Consider the following 23,473-nt stretch of genomic DNA (forward strand, 5'->3'; position numbering starts at 1 on the left):
ATTCTACTGTGCAGACCCCCCCCCCCCACAACATATTCCTCTCAGGGTCACAATGTCTCCATTGTCATTCTGTGTTTCAGTGTTTATGTGCATGTTGCCCACATTCAGGCTCATATTCACAATTCCATAACATATTTACAGTAAACTGCTTAGTTCAGGTCTGATCCAATGTCCCAAAACGTTGGTGTGCTGAATTCACACTTGATGGATTTAAGACATGGACTGACACCTCGGGTGTTCGTGGATGACGGCCGGCATCAGAACACTTTCACACGCAGTAGTGTCATCTGGTCTTCGGCGCGGGTCTCGGTGGTCGAATGTGCTGGTTGGGTCCGATGTATTTCAGCGCAGAGTACGTCGGCTTCTCGATCACTTCTAGACCCAAATAAGGCTGCAGAGCTCGGGGGACATGCACGGTTCCCTCCTGGGAAGATGGACAGGAGAAATTTTTTTATGATTTACTGATAATGACAAATAAAAAAGGGCCAAATGTTCATCAGACCAACTTCCCTATGCAATAGCAAACCAAATATTTATTAGTGTTGGACTTTAAGAAGTTCTGAATTATGTAATAACTTTTGCCATTTTATAGACCCAATTTTTTTGACAAAAGTTTAACCTGATTAATTAATGAAGAAAAATTATGATTAATAGTCACTCTACTTTAGTCCCAAAATTATTTTGAGCTGACAAATTTATTATTATTGACTTATTTAAGTCAGCTCTTTATGGTCTTGGTACAGCAAACAAAGTCTGATTGAATGAATTAGCCCCTGACAACAACCACTAGGGGGCGCTCCTTCATCACCACACTGACTGCACTAACATCACTCTTTGAAATGAGAGGACACAGGAGATGACAACGTTTTGAAAGGCAGATAAAAATAGAGACTCAACTACATGTTTATTGTCTCGTCAAATGTTTACAATTTACAATTTTTAAAAAAAAATGGTGGTTCATGTTCCTTTAGTTTTATACTTTTTCATAGTGTCAAAGATTTTCAGATTTTTCGCAGAGACATGAGAGAGAAAGAGCAAGCTCGACTAAGAGTGTATATATTATTGATGGCTGCGATCATTTTCAGGAAAAACTCTGGTGTGAAGTGTTTTGGTGTCTTACTTTGGTCTGATGAGTCTCAAGGATAGCGATGATGGTTCGGGGGATGGCACATGCCGTAGCATTCACCTAGAGAAGTAAAAAAAAAAAAGGTTTTACCAACCGGTTACGAGCACGTTCATGTGAATGACGCAGAGACGTTAGGTACAAGCGACATCGTCAAACCATGAAAACATTTTTATATATGATACGAAAAGAAATGCCGATAATGGCAGGTCAATTTGGTTTAAGCGACATGCAAAAGTGACATTCTACAAAGTGAAATGAAAATAATATGATCAATCCTAAAGTGTAACATCAATGTCTCTGATTGGTTGGATGTCATTGAAAAGACATTCGCAATGGTTTGTGGGATGAGCAGTTCCTTCATTCTTAAAAATAATTATGTACAAAGTATTGCACCTTTGTCTTTTTTCCAGTTTCCAATTTTTTTCCAAATAAAATGTTTTATGGGAACTTTATCGTAGTTCATTGGCTTGGATCCAGGCTGAAAACTCTCTATATAAAGGATTTTATGAAACGTCAATGGAGTGAGTTCTATAAGTGAGCGGTCACTGCGCGTTCTTTCTTGGTCACGTTACTCTAAACTCTTTTGTCCCAGTCAGGATGCTATAGAATGATGACGCTGGTTTTCCAGTTATCTGATTGGTCATTATTTTGGAATAGTGATTGGCTTTGATCACTCATCTCGAACCTCACCTGCTTCCGGAGCAGGTTAGCCATTCAGCAAAAGTTAACCATGGAGATTTTTAAGAAGAGAACTGGGTTCGACAGACGTAAAACCCAGAGTTAAACCTCGTAGTACAACAAGCATCATCTGCAGTCTCACCGTGTGGGCGTACTGCAGGCTGCCGTCCTCCCGCTCATAGAGGATGTTGAGGCGTCTGCTCTGGTAGTCGGTGCAATTTGACCCACTGGAAATCTGACACAAAGAAAAGATCTGCCGTCAGTATCATCTGAAGCAAGTAAACCTCTTTCAATTCTGAGTGATTCTAAAGGAATACACATAATGTAAAAATATACGAATATTTCGTCACCGTCCGTAAGCTATTGCTTTTGTGTTTGCGCCGGAAAAAAATATCTGTGTTTTACGCCTAAATTGAAAACAAAAAAATGGTGTGGACCGCACCAACAACACTGCGAGCGCAGTTTGTAAACATCCCTCGTCGGCACCTTAAGAGACGTGCTGGTGGGTGGTGCTGCAACTCCAAGGTTTTGGCCTAGTGGATAGTGCGTCGGACTCACACACCCATACCGAGGACCCGGATTGCGACCCGGCCAGAGGTAAATTCACAACAACAACAAAGAGAGAAACAAGCTTTCTCCAGAATCGCATCCTGCCCCTTTAATAACTGAAAGTTATGGGCCTTCTTTTAACTGCATTTTGTTGTGAAACGAGATCCGAATGTTCAATGTTTACCTTCATAGTGTCATATTTTACTCTGGCAACTCTGCATCCACGACAGATTTTGCTCGCTTCTGATGTTGTAAAAAGATAATTCAATATTGGAATGACAACATGGGACTATGCTTGTGCGTTTGATGAAATCAAATGACGGGTTGTTTGTGTCTGAAATGAGGCACTTTTGAGTATTGGCAGGTGATAAAAGTGAAACGACGGGGCAGACCTCTCCGTAACTGTTCCTCCCTGGCATCCAGGCCTCTATGTCGTACTTCCTGTACGCAGGAGGACCCAGTTCCTGTGTCGGCATGTCCAGCACTCTGAGGGAAAATACACATAAACATACATAAAAACGTATTGTTTATCGTGAACTATGTGATGACCGAGTTGTCGGTTTTAAGCAAGGAACACGTAGATTAGCCAGTTATTTGGAGAAAGTCTGGGAGAAGAGGAAAAAAAAAGTCTTCATAGAGTCAATTTATAGATATTTAATAGTTCAATTTTTTAAAAAATTCCTTTGGATTGTTGTTTCCATTTTTATGTGTTTGTAAATTAGGGGTGTATTAATCCCAAGAAGGGATGGGCCAAATGCATTGACGTAGAATATATGTTTGTTTGTGTGTGTGTGTGTGTGTGTGTGTGTAGTGACCTGTAGTGCAACTCCAGTGCAGAAAACATCTCTTTCTGCAAAGACACAAACTCCTCCAGCAGCTGAGCGCTCTCTTCTCCCGTCTCATCTGCTGTTACTCCAAACATCTCTATCTGAACACACACACAAGAAGGTTGTGTTACTTAGTTCGGTTTGTTTAAAATCATAAAGAAATGATTTTCTGTACAATGCAAGTTCTTATCTTCTAAATCTTAATCGAGTCTAAACTGCTGCTGCTCGTCTCTATGACCTTGTTGAAGTGATGAACTCTGTAGAGCCCCCACGTCTCTCTGCCGGTGTCCGTCTCAGCTCTGTAGCATGTGCTGCTGCACACTGTCCTGCAGAGACAGATGACGGCTCGTCATGTCAGCTGTTTCTTACTCTAACATCACACTCATCTTCTGCCTGTCAACTGGGAGAGACAAGGTGTTCCTCACCTGACAGGCAGGTCTGCCCAGTTTACTGCGTGATCCATGAAATAGCCTGAGGAAGAGAGACACTCGTGAGATTATGGCTGCGGTCGAATTTTGCTTAGGAAGCTGAGTGAAATGACCCGGAAGTATTTCATGGGCTGTTTTCAAGTTCTTTAAATGCTAACGAAAGGTGCTTCAGTGCTTCCTTTCCTATCTCCTTCAGCACAGGGTACACTGGACTTTCCCATGTGAAAAGGAAGGAGAAATAGACGCCCCCACAATTCATTGCGGCAGTGATATTTAACGTGAGGCGCCATGCACGAACGACTTTCCGAACTCCACCCTATTACTTACTACAAATCTTTGCCTCGGGTTCTCATTTCTTATTGGCTGAGGCACATTCAAAACTGTCAGCAAACGCGTATTAAACAGAGACTTTACAAGGGTGAAGGGAATATATCATTGTGACTGCAGCTACGTTTCACCTGCCACCCCGACCTCTCCAGTCCCTGCCAGACTGAGGTCCGGGAACCGGGCCGGGTCCAGGGAGTAGACCTGAGAGCGGTGGGCGTTGGGCTGCATCCCACAACCCTCCTGGAGGGGACGAGAACAGAGTCACGGGTCAAAGTGAGGAGATGCTTTGGTCTTTAACCTGATAAGTTAGTTTTGATGGGACATTTTTTAAACATATGAATCACAAATTCTGCTACTCACAAACACGGCCCCCTTCAGCATGTCCGGTACAACCATGGGGATGAAGCCCTGCGGCCAAAGGGGAAAACACTCGCAAGCTCTTCTACACTTAACAAACTAAAAAATACGTGCTCATCTTGCAGACGTCGTATCTAAACATATCGTAACATACCCGTCGCTGCAGAGTGTCGAGGGCGAAGTTTTGGAGTGCTGTCTGAAGTCTGGCCCCTGCTCCCCTCAGATAGTAGGACCTGTGGCCTGAGATGTGAGCTAGATGCCTGCAGGAGAGGACAGAAGGAACAAAATATAAATGATCCACGTTCATATCAATCAGGGTAGACTTGATGGAACCCCTCATAGAAGCCCGCAAAAGATTCAAAAGAACAGTGCCCAGACAGTTCCGCAGGTGAAATATCAAGTGGTACAAGAACCGAATGACAACAACCCACAGTCGTCCTCACCTCTGCCTGACGAGACCCAGCTCCTCCCCCAGCTCCAGGTGGCCTCTGGGCTTGAAGTCAAACTCTACAGCAATGAGTGAGAGGATTGTATATGTATCCAAAATTCACAAAATCCATATCCACCCACCCACACGTCGATTACAGCAAAGATCAGATCACTCACCAGGTTTCTGTCCCACCAGCTCCACCACCCTCGCCTGGCTCTCATCCCCGATAGGCTGACAAAACGGAAAAAGGAACTTTTAATGAACAGACTTGCTCCACAGCTAATCTTTCCCCAGATGCTCTGAACAAAGTGTGCTTGTGTGTGTGCTAACCACGTCAGGGTGTGAGCTGTTGGGCAATTTGAGCGCTAGGCCATAGTGCTGCTGATCCAGCTCCGTCTCTTTGGCGTAGAGCTCGTTGAGTCTGCGGCGCACCTCGCGGCCCCTGTGAAGAGCCTGGGTGTACTCCGGAAGCTGCAGGATCAACAACAGAGCGTTATCAGAAGTGTCCCTGAACGGGATTCACCGAGTGATTGACAAAGAGATGAAGCTCTGCAGTTGGAACTTACGTTGGCGAGAGCTTTCTTGTCATTCTTGTTCTGTGAAAGTGAAAGTTAAGAGGAATGATTAAGTAAATTAAGGGAATCTGGGTGGACTGTTTATTTTTGATAAAATATTGTAGTATCTATAACTTTTTTTTTAAACGACACAAACAGCAGATTCTTAGAAAAGTGGTGATGGTGAGTGAACCGACCACGACAGCTCGGACTGTGTCACTGATGTCTCTCTTCAGCTCCTCCAGCCCAGAGATTTCTGCCCTCACTGCCTGCAGCTCCTGCCACACACACACCTGTAACACACACACACACACACACACACACACACACACACACACACACACACACACACACACACACACACACACAGTTTAGCTTTTGATCAACTCTATATTAGTATCTTCCTGGGAATTAGTTTTCAATGCAATTAGAAGATATGTAGATATAAGTAGATACTGACAGTTATTGACAAACTGAGTCAAATTAAATTGTGTATGTGGTCTGATTTGTAATATTCATGCTCGTTGCTTATATTGAATATTAAAACCTAATTCACTAATATTTCATGGCAACATCAAAACATTGTTACCTCGACAAAACTAATGAATGTATTTCCACAAACTTTGTATATCCAAGTTATTATTACTATAAATTGGTGTGAACAGCAGACATTATGTATTTTTAAGGGAGTGTTTAATAATTCCAATGTTCTATATTTAGGACGACTTTGTATTTACTGTACGAGACGCCAACTTGAACCCATTCCTCACCAAACAGTACTTTTGTACACACAAAAAAATTAATTAAAAAATATATCCCCCCCGGGGATAAATAGAGTAATATTACGAGAATAAAGACGAAATTTAATGAGAGAAAAAATGAGATTTAAACAAAAAAGATGTAATGAAAAACATAAAAAAATTAAAAAATCTTAAATAATAAAAGATTTTCCTTTGTTAATTCAGTAATATTATGACTTTTTTCTACTAAACTTACAACTTCAATCTTGCAATTGCTTTTTTCCCCCTCCTAAAATGTTAACTTTATTCTCGAAATCTCAAATGTTTCCCCTTGAAGTGAACCCTCATGACTTAATATGAAAGTATTGTGGGTGAGTGTTAGAGCCAGCTGACCTCTGAGTGACAGGACAAGATGTCGTGGTTGTTTTTCGTGCCACTAGAGTTTTGTACAACAACAACAACAACAACAATGTTTTGAACAACAACAACAACAAACACTTACGATCGCCCGCACGTCGTCCGCCCGCAGCTCGCCCTTCCTTCCCTCCACATTCGCGATGACTTTGTCGGTCTCCTCGCACACCGCCCTCATGTCCAGCTCGGGCTTGTCGCTGTAGCCTTCGCGGACGTGCTCGTACAAACTGCTCCGGGCGCCGTGAGAGGAGGAGGAGGAGCGCAGCGGGAGGAGGACGCCTGTCCTCGGCCATGGGCAGCGTCTGCGGACCGGCGGCTTCAGCACAGTGAGAGCGGCGGCGGCTCTCGCGACCATCCCCATGCGAGTCGCCATATTGGTCTTGTGGTCGATGATGCATTTAGGGAGTGTGGGAATAATATGCGTTGTACTTTTGTGTAGGGCTCCTCGTCAACGCTACACCATTTGCCCTCCTAAAGTTACGTGTTTGGATTAAATGAAATATTCATATATGAATATTTCATTGTCATGTTTTTTAACCTTTACTCTTTCATATTATTTTTTTTTAGCTTCTAATAAAAGAGTGCTCTGCGTATGACATTACAACGGTCAGATTGTCCTTGAATGCAATATGAATGCGGAAATTATTATTTTTTTTAGAATAGGAATTTAAAACAAAACATTACTAAAAACGCCCTTTGAAAATACTACTATAACATTTAAAACATGTTTTTACGCAAAAGTTGCGGTAGTTTAAAAAAAAAAAATATTGTCGTTTGTACAAATAACAGAAACAAACGTCACGAGCCGAAGGTCAGCCAATCAGATGGGCGGAAGTTTAACGTTGCGGTAATCCGGTTCAGACATGACAAGTGCGGCCGACGGAACCTGAACTCAGGACCGGATCTCTTCGCTGTCGGCTCCTCAAGAAAAATAAATAAAAATACAACCGCTCCCTGCACCGTGTCACCGCCGCCGAGCCGGACCCCGTGCGCTCCCTGCCATGGTGGACTGAGGCGTTGTCCGACCGGAATCCGCCTGCGCCGCGGGGAGATTTGAGTTCCTTTGTGAGCGAGTTTTGCTCCGTTCAGTTGGCGGTGATGTTGTGCACGGGGCCGCCGGAGGAGCAGCAGCGAGGAGCCTGACGCGTCTCCTCACTCCACCGTAGGCCGGGGGACCATAGAGGCCGAGGGAGGCCGGGGGACCATAGAGGCCGAGGGAGGCCGGGGGACCATAGAGGCCGGGGGACCGGGGGACCATAGAGACCGGGGGACCATAGAGGCCGGGGGACCGGGGGAAGGGGGACCATAGAGACCGGGGGACCACAGAGGCCGGGGGACCACAGAGGCCGTTTCTACCCCGGAGGGTTAAAGGCGAACAAATGAGAAAAGTCCCCAGAAACTTCTGGTAAAATAACCGGCCCCCTGGACACAGCTGGCCTGCTCCAGAACGGCCTCACCGATTTCCTGCTGGGACTGAGACCCACACAGCTTTCACGGTGGAAACGAGAAGAAGAGCGAAGGTAATGGAGGCGAAAAGAGAGAAAAAAAAATCATCATCATCATCATCATCATCATCATCATCTTCTTACCCGGTAAACTGATGCAGCAACACCGGTCTGCTGTGTCTTTGTGTGGGGCTGCAATCTGTCCTATGTCCATGTGGTCCAATAAAAAAAATGGAAACACATTGAGAAAAATTGGGGTGTGGTAAATGTTACTCATCTCAATGAATATGCTGCACAGGATTCTAGAATACAAACTAAAGCAACATTTGTAACATTATCTGGGTCATGACTGACACAGGCCTCCATCTATAATACATGGGCGTGTGTGCCAGTGCAAAAGCACTGTGTGTGTGTGTGTGTGTGTGTGTGTGTGTGTGTGTGTGTGTGTGTGTGTGTGTGTGTGTGTGTGTGTGTGTGTGTGTGTGTGTGTGTGTGTGTGTGTGTGTGTGTGTGTGTGTGTGTGTGTGTGTGTGTGTGAGTGTGAGAGAGAGACACACGCATCCACGTCTTTATCTCTCTTTTACGCATCTCCTCAGATGAATGCTGTGCGGGGGGGCACCGTCACCTGGCGGCCCCAGCCGTGGCAGGACGGTGACGGGGGAGGAGGGGAGCCTCTGTCGGACAGCGACTCCGAGGAGGAGGACTTCCCAGATGACAGCACCACCCCGCTGGGCGACTACATCACTCATGGTGAGACAGACAGTGAGGAGGGGGGAGAGATGGAGGAAAATATGGATGAGACTTGGCGGTAACGGTTGAATTGTAAAATTTGCTTGGGAAGTTTCCTAAATGTTTCCATCGGCAGCCATGATGAGAGCTGTTCGGATTCTCTAAATGCATACGAGAGGTGCTTCAATGCTTCCTTTTCTTATGTCCTTTAGCATAGTGTTTACTGGACTTTCCTATGCAATAGGAAAGGAGAAATACACGCCCGGACAATTCATTGCGGCAACGATATATTTATGCCCGCACGTAAACGATTAAATCTGAAGTAGAAGAAGAAGGAGAGGATGAATATGACCCAGAAGAGATGCACATCATCTTGAAAGGTACCGTTGTGAAGCATTTCCATCTGATGTCACGCGGTGGTAAAACAAACATGACGGATGGAGCCGCTGCGTTTTTTTCATAGTCCATCTTCGGAAATTTGTAGTTTCGCCACGACAGAAGCACGTCAATAACATCCGCCGTCACATAATGACCTAGTTTAGTGTAAGTGGAGTCGGATTCTCTTAGCAGTCGGCCGAGGTCCTACGAATCCTCCTTTACACCTTTCCTTGACCTTGTGACGTTTTCCACTGAGGTCAAGGAATAGTAGAGGAAAAGATGATAGGAAGGACAATCCCAATCCACCCTTGTATTGTGACTTCTTTCCTTTCACCTGTCCTCACCATAGTGTCTCGTTTTTTTTTCGTTTCCCCCTCTCCGCTGTGTTGTAGGACTGAAGCAGCTCCTGGACGCTCAGCAGCTGTGTGACGTCACTCTGCTTGTTGAGGGGAAGAAGTTCATGTGTCACAGGTATCGTAAACCTGCCTTATACTTATACTTATACTTTTTAAAGAAATTTTTCAGAGGGGTTGAATGTGAGAACGCATATATGACTGTGTGCAATCTGGTGCAGCTTGTTGACTGTTGTGCCCTGGTGGAGGTTTGAGCTCTACAGTGTCATTTGAGTTCTAACTGATTTACTGATTCATCCATTAATGTATTATAATGCCACCAATTACAACATAGAAGTAACAGACTTTTGAAGAGAAGAAGGGGAGAAGAAGAGAGGAAAACTCCTGATAAAACTGTTTGATATCAAAGAGGGAAAATGACAGACACCCTGCTGGTTTTGCAGTAAACTGCCACTTGTCTTCTCAGTATTCTAAGAATTCCTTCCTCTTTTTTCTTTTTTTTCTTACAAACTCTCCCCTCAGAGTCCTGCTCGCAGCCGTGAGCCCCTACTTCCGGGCGATGTTCACCAGCCCTCTGGTGGAGTCCCGCCTCACCGAGATCCGTCTGGAGGAGGTGACGCCGTCCGTCATGGAGACTGTCATCCAGTTCGTGTACACCGGTGAGGCGGGACTCTCGCTGGACACGGCCGAGGATCTGTTCGTGGCGGCCAACCGGCTTCAGGTCATGCCGCTCCAGGACCTGTGCTCCAGGTGAAAGTGATCGATGACCCAAGTTTGCAAGCCTCATTTACAGCTTTATATTTACTTTAACATCCCTTTGTTCATCTCTATCCAGGTTTCTGTTTGAGCACCTCTCAGTCGACAACTGCCTGGGGATGTACTCTCTGGCTCGCTCTCACCACGACCAGCTCCTGCTGCGTGCCTCCTTGCGGCTTGTAGCCCAGCACTTCCCCCGGGTGGCCCGGCAGAAAGACTTCCTCCTCCTTGACCACGGCACCTTGGGCAGCCTGCTCAGCTCAGACCGCCTGGGGGTGGAGTCAGAGGCCGAGGTCTATGACGCTGCACGGCGCTGGGCGGAGCACCAGCCCTTGGACCGCTACCCCCACATGCCCGCGCTGCTTCACCACCTGCGGCCGGGGCTCCTGTCCCAGGAGGAGAGCCGCAGACTATGCCAGGAGCTGGGGCCTGCCGCAGCCGGCGAGGGCCTCGGGGGGCCCCTGAGACCACGAGAGGGAATGTTTGAGAAGAAGATCGTCTGTGTGGATCTGACGCCTCGGGAAGACGAGAACTTAGCCACACGAGACTACACTGTGGACTGCTTCGATCCTCGGACAGGGAAGTGGGAGAAGTTGGCGGCGCTGGGATCTCTGGTCAGTCCCGGCTGTACGGCAGTTGGTGACCGGTTGTTCGTAGCCGGCGGTATCCTGCGGACGGGCTCGGTGTCTGCAGCCGTGCATGAATACGATGCGGTGTTGGACCACTGGATAGAGCGGCCTTCGATGGTCCAGCCTAGGGCGATGCTCGGCCTGCTGGGCTGCGGAGAGTCACTCTACGCCTTAGGCGGAAGTAACCGCTCGGCCCTGCTGGACTCTAGTGAGACCCTGGAGCTGTCGACACTACAGTGGGCCCCGGGGCCTCGGCTGCCGCTCCCCCTGCGTGCCTTTGCATGCGCAGCTTTACGCGGACGACTGTACCTTCTGGGTGGAACCACGCTAGAACAGAACCGGGCCGTGGTCCACTCGGGCGTGCTCATTTATCACACCCTCACCGACTGCTGGACACGTGTGGCACTGGACTCCGGCGCCACCTGCCTCGCCGGAGGCGTGGCGGTGCGAGGAGGTGTCTGCGCGATCGGGGGATACATGAGGGACACCACCAAGTTCCTGGACGGAAACTACACCAACCTGGAGACATTAGACGCCACCGGGCGCGTTCTGTTTTTCAGAGAGGGTAGGGGCTCCGGGGTAGAGAGGGAGGTGACGGGGGGAGGGGTGATGGTGACCGCCGAGCAGCGCGGGGCTGCGGGTGGCGGCAGCGACCGAGCCCCGAGCCCCGTGGTGTTTCCCGGGCTGCCGCGGCGGATCGCGGCCGGCGGCGTGGCCAGGTGGAAGAGGAGGATTTACGTGCTGGGCGGGGAAAACGGTTCACGGTTCTACGACAGTGTGTATTGTTGGAAGCCCGGCTGGCGCAGCTGGGTCCAGAGACGCGAAAAGCTCCCCGGGGACACCGGGGGAGTGAGCCAGTTTGGGTGCACCACTCTCAAATTCCCCAAGAAACACATCCTGTCCAGACTGAGACTAGCCAAAGAAAACTGCAAGAAGCCCACGGACTAGCCCTGACCAGTATGACTGAAGTCCAGGCGGCCGTTCGTTCACGTGACACAGAGAAGAGTTTTCAGTTAGCTCCTCCTCGACCCTGATGAAAAGTTTGCGTCGAGAGGAAGTCACAAGAAAGAGTCCGTTTTATACAATAAGAGCGCAGCCACAGCTGCAGGATGTTAATGGACTGTAATATTAATTATGGTTAGTCAGATGTACAGGCAGAGAGCAAATGGAGCCAGGAACTGGTTTAAATAGAAGAAAAAAAGTAAAAACAGGCAACAAGCACCTGAATGTAACCGAATCCACTCACTGTCCAAACAGTAAAGTCCCACGAGAGTGAGAGAGAGAAAGGAGCCGGAGTGATAATCTTTTTAATTTTCAGGCTGTTTGAGAATCATTTCAATGCTGTGAATATTTTTCAGCAGTTCAGACACAATGTTACCTGCACATTTCTGACAAGGCTACGTTTCACTGATTCGCTGGAAGTTTAAGTTTAAAAAAAACAACAACAAAACGTTTTATTAAAAGCCCTGAAACAAAAACACGTGCACTACTGGATGAAACGCAGCGCTGCACCGACCGAACAACCCGTTGTTCGTAGTAGTTTCTGCGAATGTATTAAAAGGCGTCTTGAAATTTTACTTTAGCTCGCTTGAATATTGTCAGAGCGTCTCGTCCTCTGAACCGTCTTCATACTCCTTTGTAATCCTTCGGAAACTTTCATCTATTTATTTCCCTTTACCACTAATATCAGCTTTTAAAGCCTCCTGATTATTTTTCTTTTACTGCGATTAAGGGCTATAAAAATAAATTTGACTTTGAGAGGAAACGCATCTCTTAAAAGATGTCACATTGAGACTTTCTTAACTGCTGCTAACTACGAATGAAGATCTTGCGCCCATTTTATGACTTAATCGATAAACCAGTGAATATGTGGACTTCCTACGCCTTTTCTGTCTTTGGCTCACATTTCGAAGTCCATTCCCAGACGACTCAGAGCTGCTACTCGTGTCAGGAAAAAGTCTCATCTTTCCACATCTTAATCCTGTACCAACAGCAGAAAACCTCCATGTTTGGTACAAGTTGCAGTGGTTCTCGTTGGCTCAGTCGAACCCTAAAGGCTCAAGCGTGTTTTTTAATTTGACTGTTACCGTTATTTATGTTTTCAAAGTCAAAGAGGGTGGGACGTAGCATTGGAAGAAATGTGCTGGATGACGGCTGGATGATATGGAAAACAGATTTCACACAGGAAAGTCAGAGCATCTTCCACCGTCCGTTTATAACATGCCCCCTAGGGATGAAAAATCATGTGTTAACGGTGATTTATAAAGTTTAATGATGGAAAAACAAAGAATCGCTCTGGGCAACATTTTAATCTTTTGTATTTTTTCAGTTTCGTATCTTGATTCCCACAGTACGATCCCACTGGTTCAGTTCCAGTGGCAGTTGGTCAAATGTTTGTGTCTGAACTGTCTGGAACATGAAGTCGTCAGGTGACGCTTTTACTTGATTCGGCAGCTGGGTCAAAATGACGCACTTCTTCTCCGTCGCTCCGCGGGACTTGTGTGAATGTGTTTGGCACCGAGGTCGAGAGTCATCCGAACAACAGTCGCGTTGCACATTATTTATTAAAAATGTATCTTTGAAGTTCTGTTGTTGTTGCTCTGAAATGGCGACTTCCGCGTTCGACCGCACGGCGATGACTGCTCGTTGTGGAGCATATTTTATTTAGATCTCAAAATGTCCGAGGGGCTTTTAAAGTAACTGAATTCTGAAAATAATGATTGAACGAAAAAGCCAGAAATGTAAGCACATTGTTTTGATGTAAGCCCGCTTTGTGTTTTCTTTAATCTTCTCTCTCTTTTTTTTTTTATTTATTGAAACTGATCACAGCCAGACTCTGCTGTGGGGAGATGTGTGTGTGCCTGTGAGGAAACACTGCCAGCTGTGTCGGAAATCTGAAAATCACTGACAAATGTCGATGACATTAAAATGAATGGGTTTCAAAATATTAACGCGCCACGGGGAGTTTTTTTGTTTTGTTTTTTTTGTGACGTTAATTCACTCATTGGTTCAACAATCTGAAGTTTTTAATGACTGCAGGCCAGATATTAGTCTTTGAGAGCTAACTTTAGTTTAGTGAACGTTGGCGCAGTTTAGATACTTGAGTATATATTTAAGCCTAAAACAGGAAGTGAGGAAGGATACAGGATGTGCCTCTAGTTTCAGAATTAGATTTTTTTATTAAGTATGACTGTGCAGGATCCTAGAACTGAAGAGTGGATTTATTCAAGTTTACTGAAGCAGTAAATCATTGGTAGTCAGAAACCTAAGAAGTTTAAAGAAATGGAAATAGGGGGATAGAGGATTTTTTTTTTTACCTCACACGACATACGAAGGAAAATATTCATGTATCTTACCAAAATAGATTAAAATTAAGATCGTGGTCATGCTTGTCTCATAACTCAGCTTATTCTTCTGTAGACTGCCTGAATCAATAAACCAACCAAAAACTACATTTCACAATTTTCAGTAAAACAACTTAAATCTGTTTCCCTTGAAAACTCAACAGTGGAACTTCTCCGGCCACAGACAACAAAGATTTCTAGTGATCATTGTCAATCTCTTAACATCTTAACTATAACACCGTGATCAGTGATGGATCTCATACGCTTTCATAAACACAATACGATGCATAATATACTTAAGTAATTTGTAACTAATACATCAAACAGTATTCCAGGATTTTTTTCCAGGGGAATTTCCTATATTATCTGTGACATGATTCATCTGTCTTGACACAGGAAGCGGCAAAGATGAGTTTTTTGATGTGGATTTTTCTCCCTTTCTTTTTTTTTTTATTAAAAAAACCCCACTTTAGATAATAATAATAATAAAAATAATAATAATAAATTTTGTTTATAGAGCACTTTTCATTGCTTAAAGCAATCTCAAAGTGCTAAAATATCAGATCATAAACAGCTCAGCCACTTGTACAACAAGATGTTCTGTGAGCAAAGAGATGTTGCTGTCTCCGTGTCGCAGACCCTTTAAAGGAGACATGTTATGCTTTTTCAGTTTTTCCCCCTTTCCTCCAGTATGTTATAAGTTTGGTGTATGCAATAGGTCTGCAAATCAAGGGAGCCCCGAAGTTCCTTGAATCGCCTCGTCAGTGGTTCCGGCCGACACTTCCGTACGATGGTGACATCACCGCGTCGCGGAGAAGCATTAGGCGACCTCTAGCGGCGAGGTAGAGCGAGAGCGGAGCATTCATACGTCTCCATTAACACCGGACCAGTGATCCACAACCCGATGATTTGGGCTCAAGACATTTCATATTGTTGGAGTTCACACCTGGCTGACCACAACGCATTGAGAGGATGAGCGGCGACTTTTTTTTCTTTTTTTTTCCAGCCGTGTCCACAAGTCAAACACAACATGAAGAGTTTGAGCATTGTCTCTCTAGAAACATCTACGACACTCTCGCCGCTTTGATTTCCCCCTAACAGCGATGCTGTGAATTCCCGCCCATAGATGTTAACATGTCTTTTCCTGCTTAAAGCTTGTATGACATGTGAAAAGGGACTCCACTCAAACTCATTGCGCCGACACACACACACACACACACACACACACAAACACGTACCGCGTGTCCATTCAGCGACGTACAGCTTCCCCCTCAATTGTACTATCGAATGAAGTTTGTGACCTGAAAGGCAAAGTGGATGTTTTGATGAAAGCAGTGCTATGAAACGATTAAAGGACTGTTTGCCTGCATGTTGTTGTTTTTTTGTTTTTTTACTGATGACTGACCTTGGTTTGTCCTTCCTCTCTTTCTTTTCTCTTCTGGGACCCAGACTTTACTTTCACGAGGGAAGACATCACAAAGTCACTGGTCTGTAGATCAGCGGACAGATTCTCATGCTGAGTCGTGATGGGCGGACTAAACCAAATTGTGTGCCTTGTTGTAAGGAGTGAGAGGGCCCTCAGAGAACCTTGACTATTTTTTGAAATAACCAATACAACCAATGTATTACTCCAGTTTTTAATTTAAGTTATGACACTAATTACTTAGAAAACATTAATTGCAAACAAAAAACGTTTAATTCCAGGCTTTCCAGGTTCCTCTGCTGGTTGGTTGATTAATAAAGCAACTACTAGTCTCAGCAGACAGCAGCTGTTTGTTGCACAAAAGAGGCTGAAAGTGGACACGAGCACATTTAATGCTGAAAAGTCACCATGTGACTGAAATCCCTGTTTTTCATGGTGCGGCGTTAATAATTACAGCGATTAATAAACTGCTGAATCTGCCCCTTTCCACTGCTGGCCAAAGTTCTCCCTTGGACAGACCAGCCCCGGCTCTCCTGCCCGTTCATCAGTCGGAGTTTACAGTGCATGTGATTTAATTTCTGGTAGATGTTTGGTCACTTGCCTGCGTTTAGGTGCTTCTGCTGGTTAGGGAGAGATTTGAGGCTTTGGGCTGCAGACGAATCAAAGTGTTTACAGGTTCAAGTGGATCGATGGAGGACCCCCCTTCAGACAAGGTGACCGTCAACAACCCGGCAGACATCACCGTCATCATTGGATATTTCATCATGGTCATTGGTGTTGGCATTTGGGTGAGTGCTGTGATGACTTAATAAGATTTGCCCTTAAATATGTATGTGACCTGCTTGTAGACGAAATGGTTAACACTGGCATGTCTGCGCTCTATAGTCCATGTTCCGGACCAATCGTGGGACAGTTGGGGGATATTTCCTGGCAGGTCGCACGATGACCTGGTGGCCGGTGAGTGTGTTATTATCAGCCAATGACAACAAAAATGAAAGATGTATATTTCAGGTGATTTGTAAAACGTTGCCATTTCACACTTTTGTCCACCAGAGGGCAGTGACGGGTTCACTTGTCAACTGTAAAACGTCCCACTGAGAAAAAACATAAATAAATCAAGGAATCATTATCAAAGCAATGTAACTTTAAACTTTCAGATGACAGGGGGATTTTAAAAGATATGTCCACGATCAAATGGTCAATTGGCCATATTAACACTGAAACAAATACGTTTGATGCAATATTCTTCCTGTTATCAAAGGATCACTTCCAGGGCATTTTCAATGGAAGTGATGGGGGCAGAATCCACAGCAAACATGTATTTAAAAAATGAGTGGCGCTAACATGAAGCTTCAGCAATTCAAATTTGTTAAATTAAAAAATATCTTCCAAAACTAGTCTTTTTTTAATAAAATTCCCTCTTTTTGTTGTTATCCCTTGGCCGCTCAGTAAGTCCAGTGACCATTGGAAAATACCTCAGACTGCGGAAGCTTCATATTATCTTCAGGTGGATTTTACAATGTATTTTTTAGTCCAAAACAAGTCGTAAACCGACTTTAATGGTTGATTTTCTTGCCCCCATCACTCCCTGCCACTGGCGGCACATTAGTAAGAGATCTTTCCATGATCCGGACGATCAGCAGAAACGATTACAGCAGCCTCTATTAAAACGTACAGTCTTTTAAGGTGAAATCCCTTTTCGGGATTGAAGGAAGGATGTGGCGTGCAAAGATATTTGTCAACACACTGTTATAGGATCTTAAGAAGCAACATCCATGATGTGACTGCCCTTCTGCACAGGCCTTGACGTTTCTCCACTCTTTTTTTTTAATTCAGGTCGGTGCGTCTCTGTTCGCCAGCAACATCGGCAGCGGTCACTTTGTGGGCCTGGCAGGCACCGGGGCGGCGAGTGGCATCGCAGTGGGAGGGTTCGAGTGGAACGTAAGTCACAATACATCCACATATCGGACTGGGTGAAGGCGACAAGGTGTCGCATGTCACGTGTTGTTGTCGTTGTCGTTGTGTGTGTTGTTTCACTCGTGTGCCAGGCTCTCTTCATTGTGCTGCTGCTGGGCTGGCTGTTTGTACCCGTCTACCTCACGGCTGGGGTGAGTAGCCCGGGCCGCGTGATGATGATGACTTCAGTCCTCTGTGTAGGATCATTCACTAATGTCAGGGACTTCTGTATGGAATGCGCCGTGGCAGGTGATCACGATGCCCCAGTACCTGAAGAAGAGGTTCGGCGGGACCAGGATAAGCCTCTACCTCTCGGTCATCTCGCTGTTCCTCTACATTTTCACCAAGATCTCCGTGAGTCGTCTGGTCGGAGACGACGCGAACCGCAGCGGTCAGACAGAATGCATTTCATTTCATCCCTCCCTCCCTCCCTCCGTCTCCAGGTGGATATGTTTTCAGGAGCCGTGTTCATCCAGCAGGCTTTAGGGTGGAACATCTACGTGGCTGTCATCGGCCTTTTGTTAATAACAGCCTTGTACACTGTTACAGGTATGTGTGGAAATGTTTGTCTCATCAGGACGTCCCAGCCTCTGCTGCTCAAGTTTTGCCCACACTTCTTTTTTCTTTTTGAACTTTTCCTAGTTTTTTTATGTGTATGTATTTGAAGATGTGTGTGTGTGTGTGTGTGTGTGTGTGTGTGTGTGTGTGTGTGTGTGTGTGTGTGTGTGTGTGTGTGTCACCAGGCGGCCTGGCTGCTCTAATGTACACTGACACCGTTCAGACCTTAGTCATCATCACTGGGGCCTTCGTGCTCACTGGCTTCTGTAAGTACAAGTTCTAAAGCATCACCTTTGATCGTTAGTATCTTTTTGCACAGCACTTCACACATGGAGGACAACAGGAAAAGACCTTAACTAGTTTCACGAATCATTCGTTTAACTTACGGGGCCACAAAGCTCTCCAGCTCCATCCGACGCGACAAGAACCTTAATCAACATGATCGGAACAATCAGAGAAGGGAGCAGACGTGATAAGAGTGGGGAAGAGGCCAGCGGAGGAGGAGAAAGCGCAGCCACCTCCTCTTGTGAATCAGTGATCTTGTTGAGCAGAAAAGCGACTGACTCAGCAGCTGACTCTGGTCTTTAGTTAGGACGGTGTCAGACAACGAGAGAGCCCCGCGCTCTTGAGCACAATTAGATGTCTTATTCCACCTGTTAATACAGTAAGAAAAATGGGACTTCCACACCATGTCACGCCACCCTTTCTCATCCTGACCTCTAGCCTTTGCTAAAGTGGGAGGCTACAGCTCTCTGGTGGCCCGATACAGCTCTGCCATGCCGAGGAACTTCACCTCCATGGACCCGCAGCGCTACAACATCTCCTCCCACTGCTACACCCCCAGACCGGACGCCTTCAGCCTGCTGAGGGACGCCACCACGGGCGACCTGCCCTGGCCCGGGGTGTTATTTGGCATCGCCATCGTGGGAGGCTGGTACTGGTGCACGGACCAGGTGAACATCCCGGGTCCTATCAATTTATTATTATTATTATTATTATTATTATTATTATTATTATTATTATTATTATTATTATTATTATTATTATTATTATTATTATTATTATTATTATTATCTTGTCAGCTTCCATCAGGCTGCCTTGCCCCTGAAGAGCCACGGGCCGAAACTACACATACACACTTCAACTCTCAAACCTGAGTCCAGACCAGAATCTAACTTTTTTAAATTTATTTTCTTCTGATACAAAACTATTATGCCACAGAAATGTGGAATTTTTGTCAACATAACAGCAAAATTGCAGTGACTACACTGCGGCTAGTTACAGTGCGCTTGTGAAATAGCCTTAGCTACAGATAGTTTACCCCTTTCCCCCTTTTTTCTTGTATTTGAAAAAAAAAATTTGATGCCCCAACATCATTTATTGTATTTGTTACACCACTTATATGAGGCGACTTCATGCTAAATGAAGTCATAATGGAGAAAAAGGTAACAGATAATGCTAAACACCTAATGTTTTTTTGTGGTAAAGCTGCATTTGAATAAATACATTTATTTTAAGAATCATTTAAGATTTATTAAAACAAGCTCATTGGTTTAAATGGACAATAAAACTGAGAAACATTCACTTGCCACCACGTTTCGTATCAGCAAGGTGCAGGAATGGATTCTCTAAAACCAGATTCCCGTCCTGCTCTGTAGGACGTGCGTTTCTCGCAGCGCGCAATCGATTCCCGTCTTTTTCTTTTCTTTCTAGGTGATCGTGCAGCGGTGCCTCGCGGCTCGTAGCCTCACCCACGTGAAGGCCGGCTGCATCATGTGTGGCTACCTCAAACTGCTGCCCATGTTCCTCATGGTGTTCCCTGGCATGATCAGCAGGGTCCTCTTCCCAGGTCTGTGGCGTACACTTACCATTCCACGTCCCACCCAGAAAAATGTGTCTTTACAGTGTGTGTGTGTGCGTGTGTGTGTGTGTGTGTGTGTGTGTGTAGATGAGGTTGGCTGTGTCGTCCCTGAAGTGTGCAAGATGGTGTGTGGGACTGAGGTGGGCTGCTCCAACATCGCTTACCCCAAACTGGTGGTGTCAGTCATGCCCAATGGTACGGACACGTGTCGAAAGTCTTACTGTTACTTACATTTCTCATCACCTTCCGGCCTCTCCAGCCAACTTCCTCTGCGTCTCCCGTCCTGCTGTCGCTCTGTGTGTGTGCAGGTTTGCGAGGTCTGATGCTGGCTGTGATGTTGGCCGCCCTCATGTCGTCTTTGGCCTCCATCTTTAACAGCAGCAGCACCCTGTTCACCATGGACATCTGGACTCGCATCAGGCCTCAGGCCGCAGAGCGCGAGCTCATCATCGTGGGCAGGTCGGTGGGCGGCTGCTGTGGACAAATGCCACCTTGGCACTTTTTCCATTTCTCGAACTCCGTGCACATGTGACTGCATATTGTATCTATTAAAATTCCACGAAGCATCGTTGTGAAGTTTTTCACCTGAGAAACATACATGTGAACATCAGAAGAAAATTGGAAACACGTCCTAAGAAACAGCTGTTACATTTACAAGAAATATATTATATGTATTCAACATTTGCTTTAACCTTTTTACCCCCTATTTTTTTGCAATATAGATATTCTTCAAAATAAGACACGTTATGTACATTGTTGTGTTTCTACATGAGGGGAAACAAATCTGTGAGTAAGACTAATTTCTATCTTTACGCTGCTTGGGTTGGGGTTATGGCCTTTTGAGTGACCATTTATTGGATTTTGCACACAGGTTGCCAAAAGCTCATATTTTGTGCCTTGAAATATTCAGAATTTGGCCTATTTGTCGAGCAAAACATAATGTTCCCCATTTCCTCTTTTAATATAGATCAGGCCACATTGAGCGAACACATACAAAAGCGTTGTGGGTAAAGCGTGGCCAATTGAATGCTAATTTGTGTGATTCATGACAGGAGTCGTTATTAAACTATAGTGTATTATTTGTTGCTGTGGCTATAATGCATGATGCTGTGAATTGATGTGGAGGGCGTGGACTCGTCACCGACCTCCCCGTATCCGGGGTCTCACTCTGCCTCTCCCGTAGAGTCTGGGTGCTGTGCATCGTGGCAGTGAGTATCTGTTGGATCCCGGTTGTCCAGGCGGCTCAGAGCGGTCAGCTGTTTGACTACATCCAGTCGGTCTCCAGCTACCTGGCCCCCCCGATCGCCTCCGTCTTCCTCCTGGCCGTGTTTGTTAAGAGGGTCAATGAAACGGTGAGACGGTAGCTGCATACAAGTGGATCAAAATCAAGTGAAATCCCATCCGCATAACATTCTTTTCTTTGTGTGTGTGTCTGCCTGCACCTCCAGGGTGCTTTCTGGGGCCTGATCGGCGGCCTGGTGATGGGTCTGTGTCGGATGTTGCCCGAGTTCTGGTTCGGCACTGGCAGCTGTATCTTCCCCTCCGACTGCCCGTTCGTGGTGTGTGGGATCCATTACCTCCACTTTGCAATCATCCTCTTCTTCTGCACATCTGCGCTGGTGCTGCTGGTCAGCTACTGCACGGAGCCCATAGAGGACCAACATGTGAGTGATGGCCCCATGTGTCTAATGTGAGCTGTGATACGTATCACTGTTGAAGGCAGTGTGGCACGGTGGTTTTCAGAGGGTCTGAGGTCACGCTCTTTCCTCCCAGCTCCATCGCCTGGTGTTCAGTCTTCGCCACTCTAAAGAGGAGAGGAAAGATCTCGACTGGGAGCAAGAGGAGAAAGGGAGAAGAGCCCGGCAAGCGGCGAAGAATAACAATAGTGATGCTGCAGGTATAGATAGGAAAGAAAGAAAGAAAAGGTCAAATGGAACAAAACATCAAACGCACATTTAAAAGTACGAATTTTATTTCTTCCTTTCAGTGGCCGAGGCGAAAGAAGAATCAGGTATCTGTAGCCTGAGTGGTTGTTTCTGCGGAGGTCGCAGCGGCTCCCTGGAGCTGGAGCAAGAGGCCCCTGAGGAGACGGAGCAGATGCCCGACATCAGCGAGGCCCCGGTGTGGAAGTGCACCGTGGACGCTAATGCTCTCATCATGATGGTCGTAGCAGTTTTCATGTGGGGTTACTACGCTTAACAGACTCCAGAGGAGGTTACAAATGTGAGTTAGTTGCTTCATGTCGCTGTTGGGATGATGCACTCAAAAGACAAAACGAAGCAGCGCTGCCACCTGTTGGTGAGGGATTGTCTCTACACTGAAAAATAACACATTTTCCACTTTCAAAAGGTTCAAAACAAGGAGGTGGTCGAGCAGAAAACAGTCTCACTTCTCCCTGAGGCACATTAGAGGTTGTGGTCCTTCATTGCATTTCTCCACTTTTCAAAGGCATTGTCTAAAAATGTTTTATCAGGTTAGAATACCATTACTGTATCTACAGTTACACGCTGATTCAATCACAAGGCAGAGGCTTCACCTTCTTACCAGCACTGACGTATAAGGTGTGGGAGAAATGTTCCAGCTTGGAAGCAAACTCAATAAAGTTTCAAGTAGCTCTATGATTGGTTTCCAAAGTTTTTTGTTTTCTTTTAAAACTTTTGACTTAATAAATAACCGAGTGAGATATATGAGTGATTTTTACAATACTCAGCTTCAGCCTATAGAAGAGAACTTGGCCATTTAATAAGGAATTATACATAAAAGATTTTTAATAGTCAAGTAAAATAATTATGTGCTTACTCCTGGAAGCTGCTGGTCACACTAGAGCCGTTTTTTTAAGACACGAATTTCAGAAAATGTCTGAAAGCAAAACCCAGAAGAGACGCAAGTCATCATGCGTTATTGTTACATATGAATAATTAACATCTGATGTCACACGGTGGTAAAACACTGGAACATGCGGAAGGACAATTCGACCGCACGCCAATGTCTGAAAGCTGATAAGGTCACATTGTTCCTCTCATGGTAGAGGACCACTGATTTAATCAATCACTGTGGATGATCAGCTTTAAAGCCATCATCATTATCACACACCACACAACCAGGCATTGATTCAGATTTCCAGTTTTTTTAATCATCACTTCTGTTTTTTTTTTTATTTAAGCAGATATTTTTTACCATTAGCGTTGTACATGTCTGGAACCTACAGAGTTCTCCCATGACTACCCGACCGTCTTCCCGCCTCCGTGCAGAGTTTTCAGCATCATTCACCACATATAGTTCGTCAAAAGTCCGTTGGCTTGCAGGTGCAGGGAGAGTGTAAAAGCAAAAAGGGAGAGTCGTCCCACAATGAAGAGTCAGAGCCGTCGACCAGGCACTGTTCATCTTACACTCCCAAACACACACACACACACACACACACACACACACACACACACACACACACACACACACACACACACACACACACACACACACACACACACACACACACACACACACACACACACACACACACACACACACACACACACACACACACACACACACACACACACACACACACACACACACACACACACTACACACACACACACACTACACACTACACA

General features: G+C 45.6%; 3 protein-coding genes across 8 annotated transcripts in view; 2 read left to right on the plus strand and 1 right to left on the minus strand.

Annotated features, from left to right (window-relative positions):
- Nucleotides 1–7,538, minus strand: part of sars2 (seryl-tRNA synthetase 2, mitochondrial) — an 8,299-nt gene extending 761 nt beyond the window's left edge. Inside the window, exons 1-16 of the mRNA XM_035623100.2 lie at nt 6,519–7,538; nt 5,474–5,569; nt 5,289–5,318; nt 5,053–5,193; nt 4,899–4,953; nt 4,736–4,799; nt 4,447–4,552; nt 4,296–4,343; nt 4,067–4,175; nt 3,606–3,651; nt 3,419–3,506; nt 3,169–3,281; nt 2,746–2,839; nt 1,947–2,039; nt 1,121–1,186; nt 1–424 (exon numbers count right to left, since the gene is read on the minus strand). The exon at nt 1–424 is cut by the window's left edge and continues 761 nt beyond it. Of these exons, the coding sequence (XP_035478993.2) occupies nt 284–424; nt 1,121–1,186; nt 1,947–2,039; nt 2,746–2,839; nt 3,169–3,281; nt 3,419–3,506; nt 3,606–3,651; nt 4,067–4,175; nt 4,296–4,343; nt 4,447–4,552; nt 4,736–4,799; nt 4,899–4,953; nt 5,053–5,193; nt 5,289–5,318; nt 5,474–5,569; nt 6,519–6,803 (1,575 nt within the window). The 5' untranslated portion in view covers nt 6,804–7,538 and the 3' untranslated portion in view covers nt 1–283. The remainder of the gene's footprint in view (nt 425–1,120; nt 1,187–1,946; nt 2,040–2,745; nt 2,840–3,168; nt 3,282–3,418; nt 3,507–3,605; nt 3,652–4,066; nt 4,176–4,295; nt 4,344–4,446; nt 4,553–4,735; nt 4,800–4,898; nt 4,954–5,052; nt 5,194–5,288; nt 5,319–5,473; nt 5,570–6,518) is intronic.
- si:dkey-260j18.2 (uncharacterized protein LOC325231 homolog) lies at nt 1,948–13,667 on the plus strand. 5 transcript variants are annotated; one of them, XM_035623096.2, is made up of 5 exons: nt 1,948–2,078; nt 8,472–8,625; nt 9,375–9,453; nt 9,858–10,085; nt 10,171–13,667. In XM_035623096.2, the coding sequence occupies exons 2-5, from the start codon at nt 8,472–8,474 to the stop codon at nt 11,666–11,668; spliced, it is 1,959 nt and encodes a 652-aa protein (XP_035478989.2). In that variant the 5' UTR covers nt 1,948–2,078; the 3' UTR covers nt 11,669–13,667. The 5 variants fall into 5 exon arrangements, with proteins under 5 accessions (XP_035478989.2, XP_035478991.2, XP_035478990.2 ...); XM_035623098.2 differs by having other exon boundaries at nt 2,059–2,082; XM_035623097.2 differs by lacking the exon at nt 1,948–2,078 and adding an exon at nt 2,264–2,401.
- A 2,291-nt stretch (nt 13,668–15,958) lies between these two features.
- Nucleotides 15,959–22,483, plus strand: slc5a2 (solute carrier family 5 member 2). 2 transcript variants are annotated; one of them, XM_035623093.2, is made up of 15 exons: nt 15,961–16,275; nt 16,373–16,444; nt 17,324–17,428; nt 17,536–17,595; nt 17,693–17,797; nt 17,887–17,992; nt 18,187–18,267; nt 18,725–18,954; nt 19,715–19,850; nt 19,950–20,057; nt 20,171–20,321; nt 21,046–21,214; nt 21,311–21,526; nt 21,636–21,759; nt 21,850–22,483. In XM_035623093.2, exons 1-15 carry the CDS (start codon nt 16,177–16,179, stop codon nt 22,059–22,061), a joined length of 1,974 nt encoding a protein of 657 aa, XP_035478986.2. In that variant the 5' UTR covers nt 15,961–16,176; the 3' UTR covers nt 22,062–22,483. The 2 variants fall into 2 exon arrangements, with proteins under 2 accessions (XP_035478985.2, XP_035478986.2); XM_035623092.2 differs by having other exon boundaries at nt 15,959–16,275; nt 19,715–20,057.
- Nucleotides 22,484–23,473: the final 990 nt, after the last annotated feature.

The sequence above is a fragment of the Scophthalmus maximus genome, chromosome 11 (genome assembly GCF_022379125.1).
Source record: "Scophthalmus maximus strain ysfricsl-2021 chromosome 11, ASM2237912v1, whole genome shotgun sequence".
NCBI lineage: Eukaryota > Metazoa > Chordata > Actinopteri > Pleuronectiformes > Scophthalmidae > Scophthalmus > Scophthalmus maximus.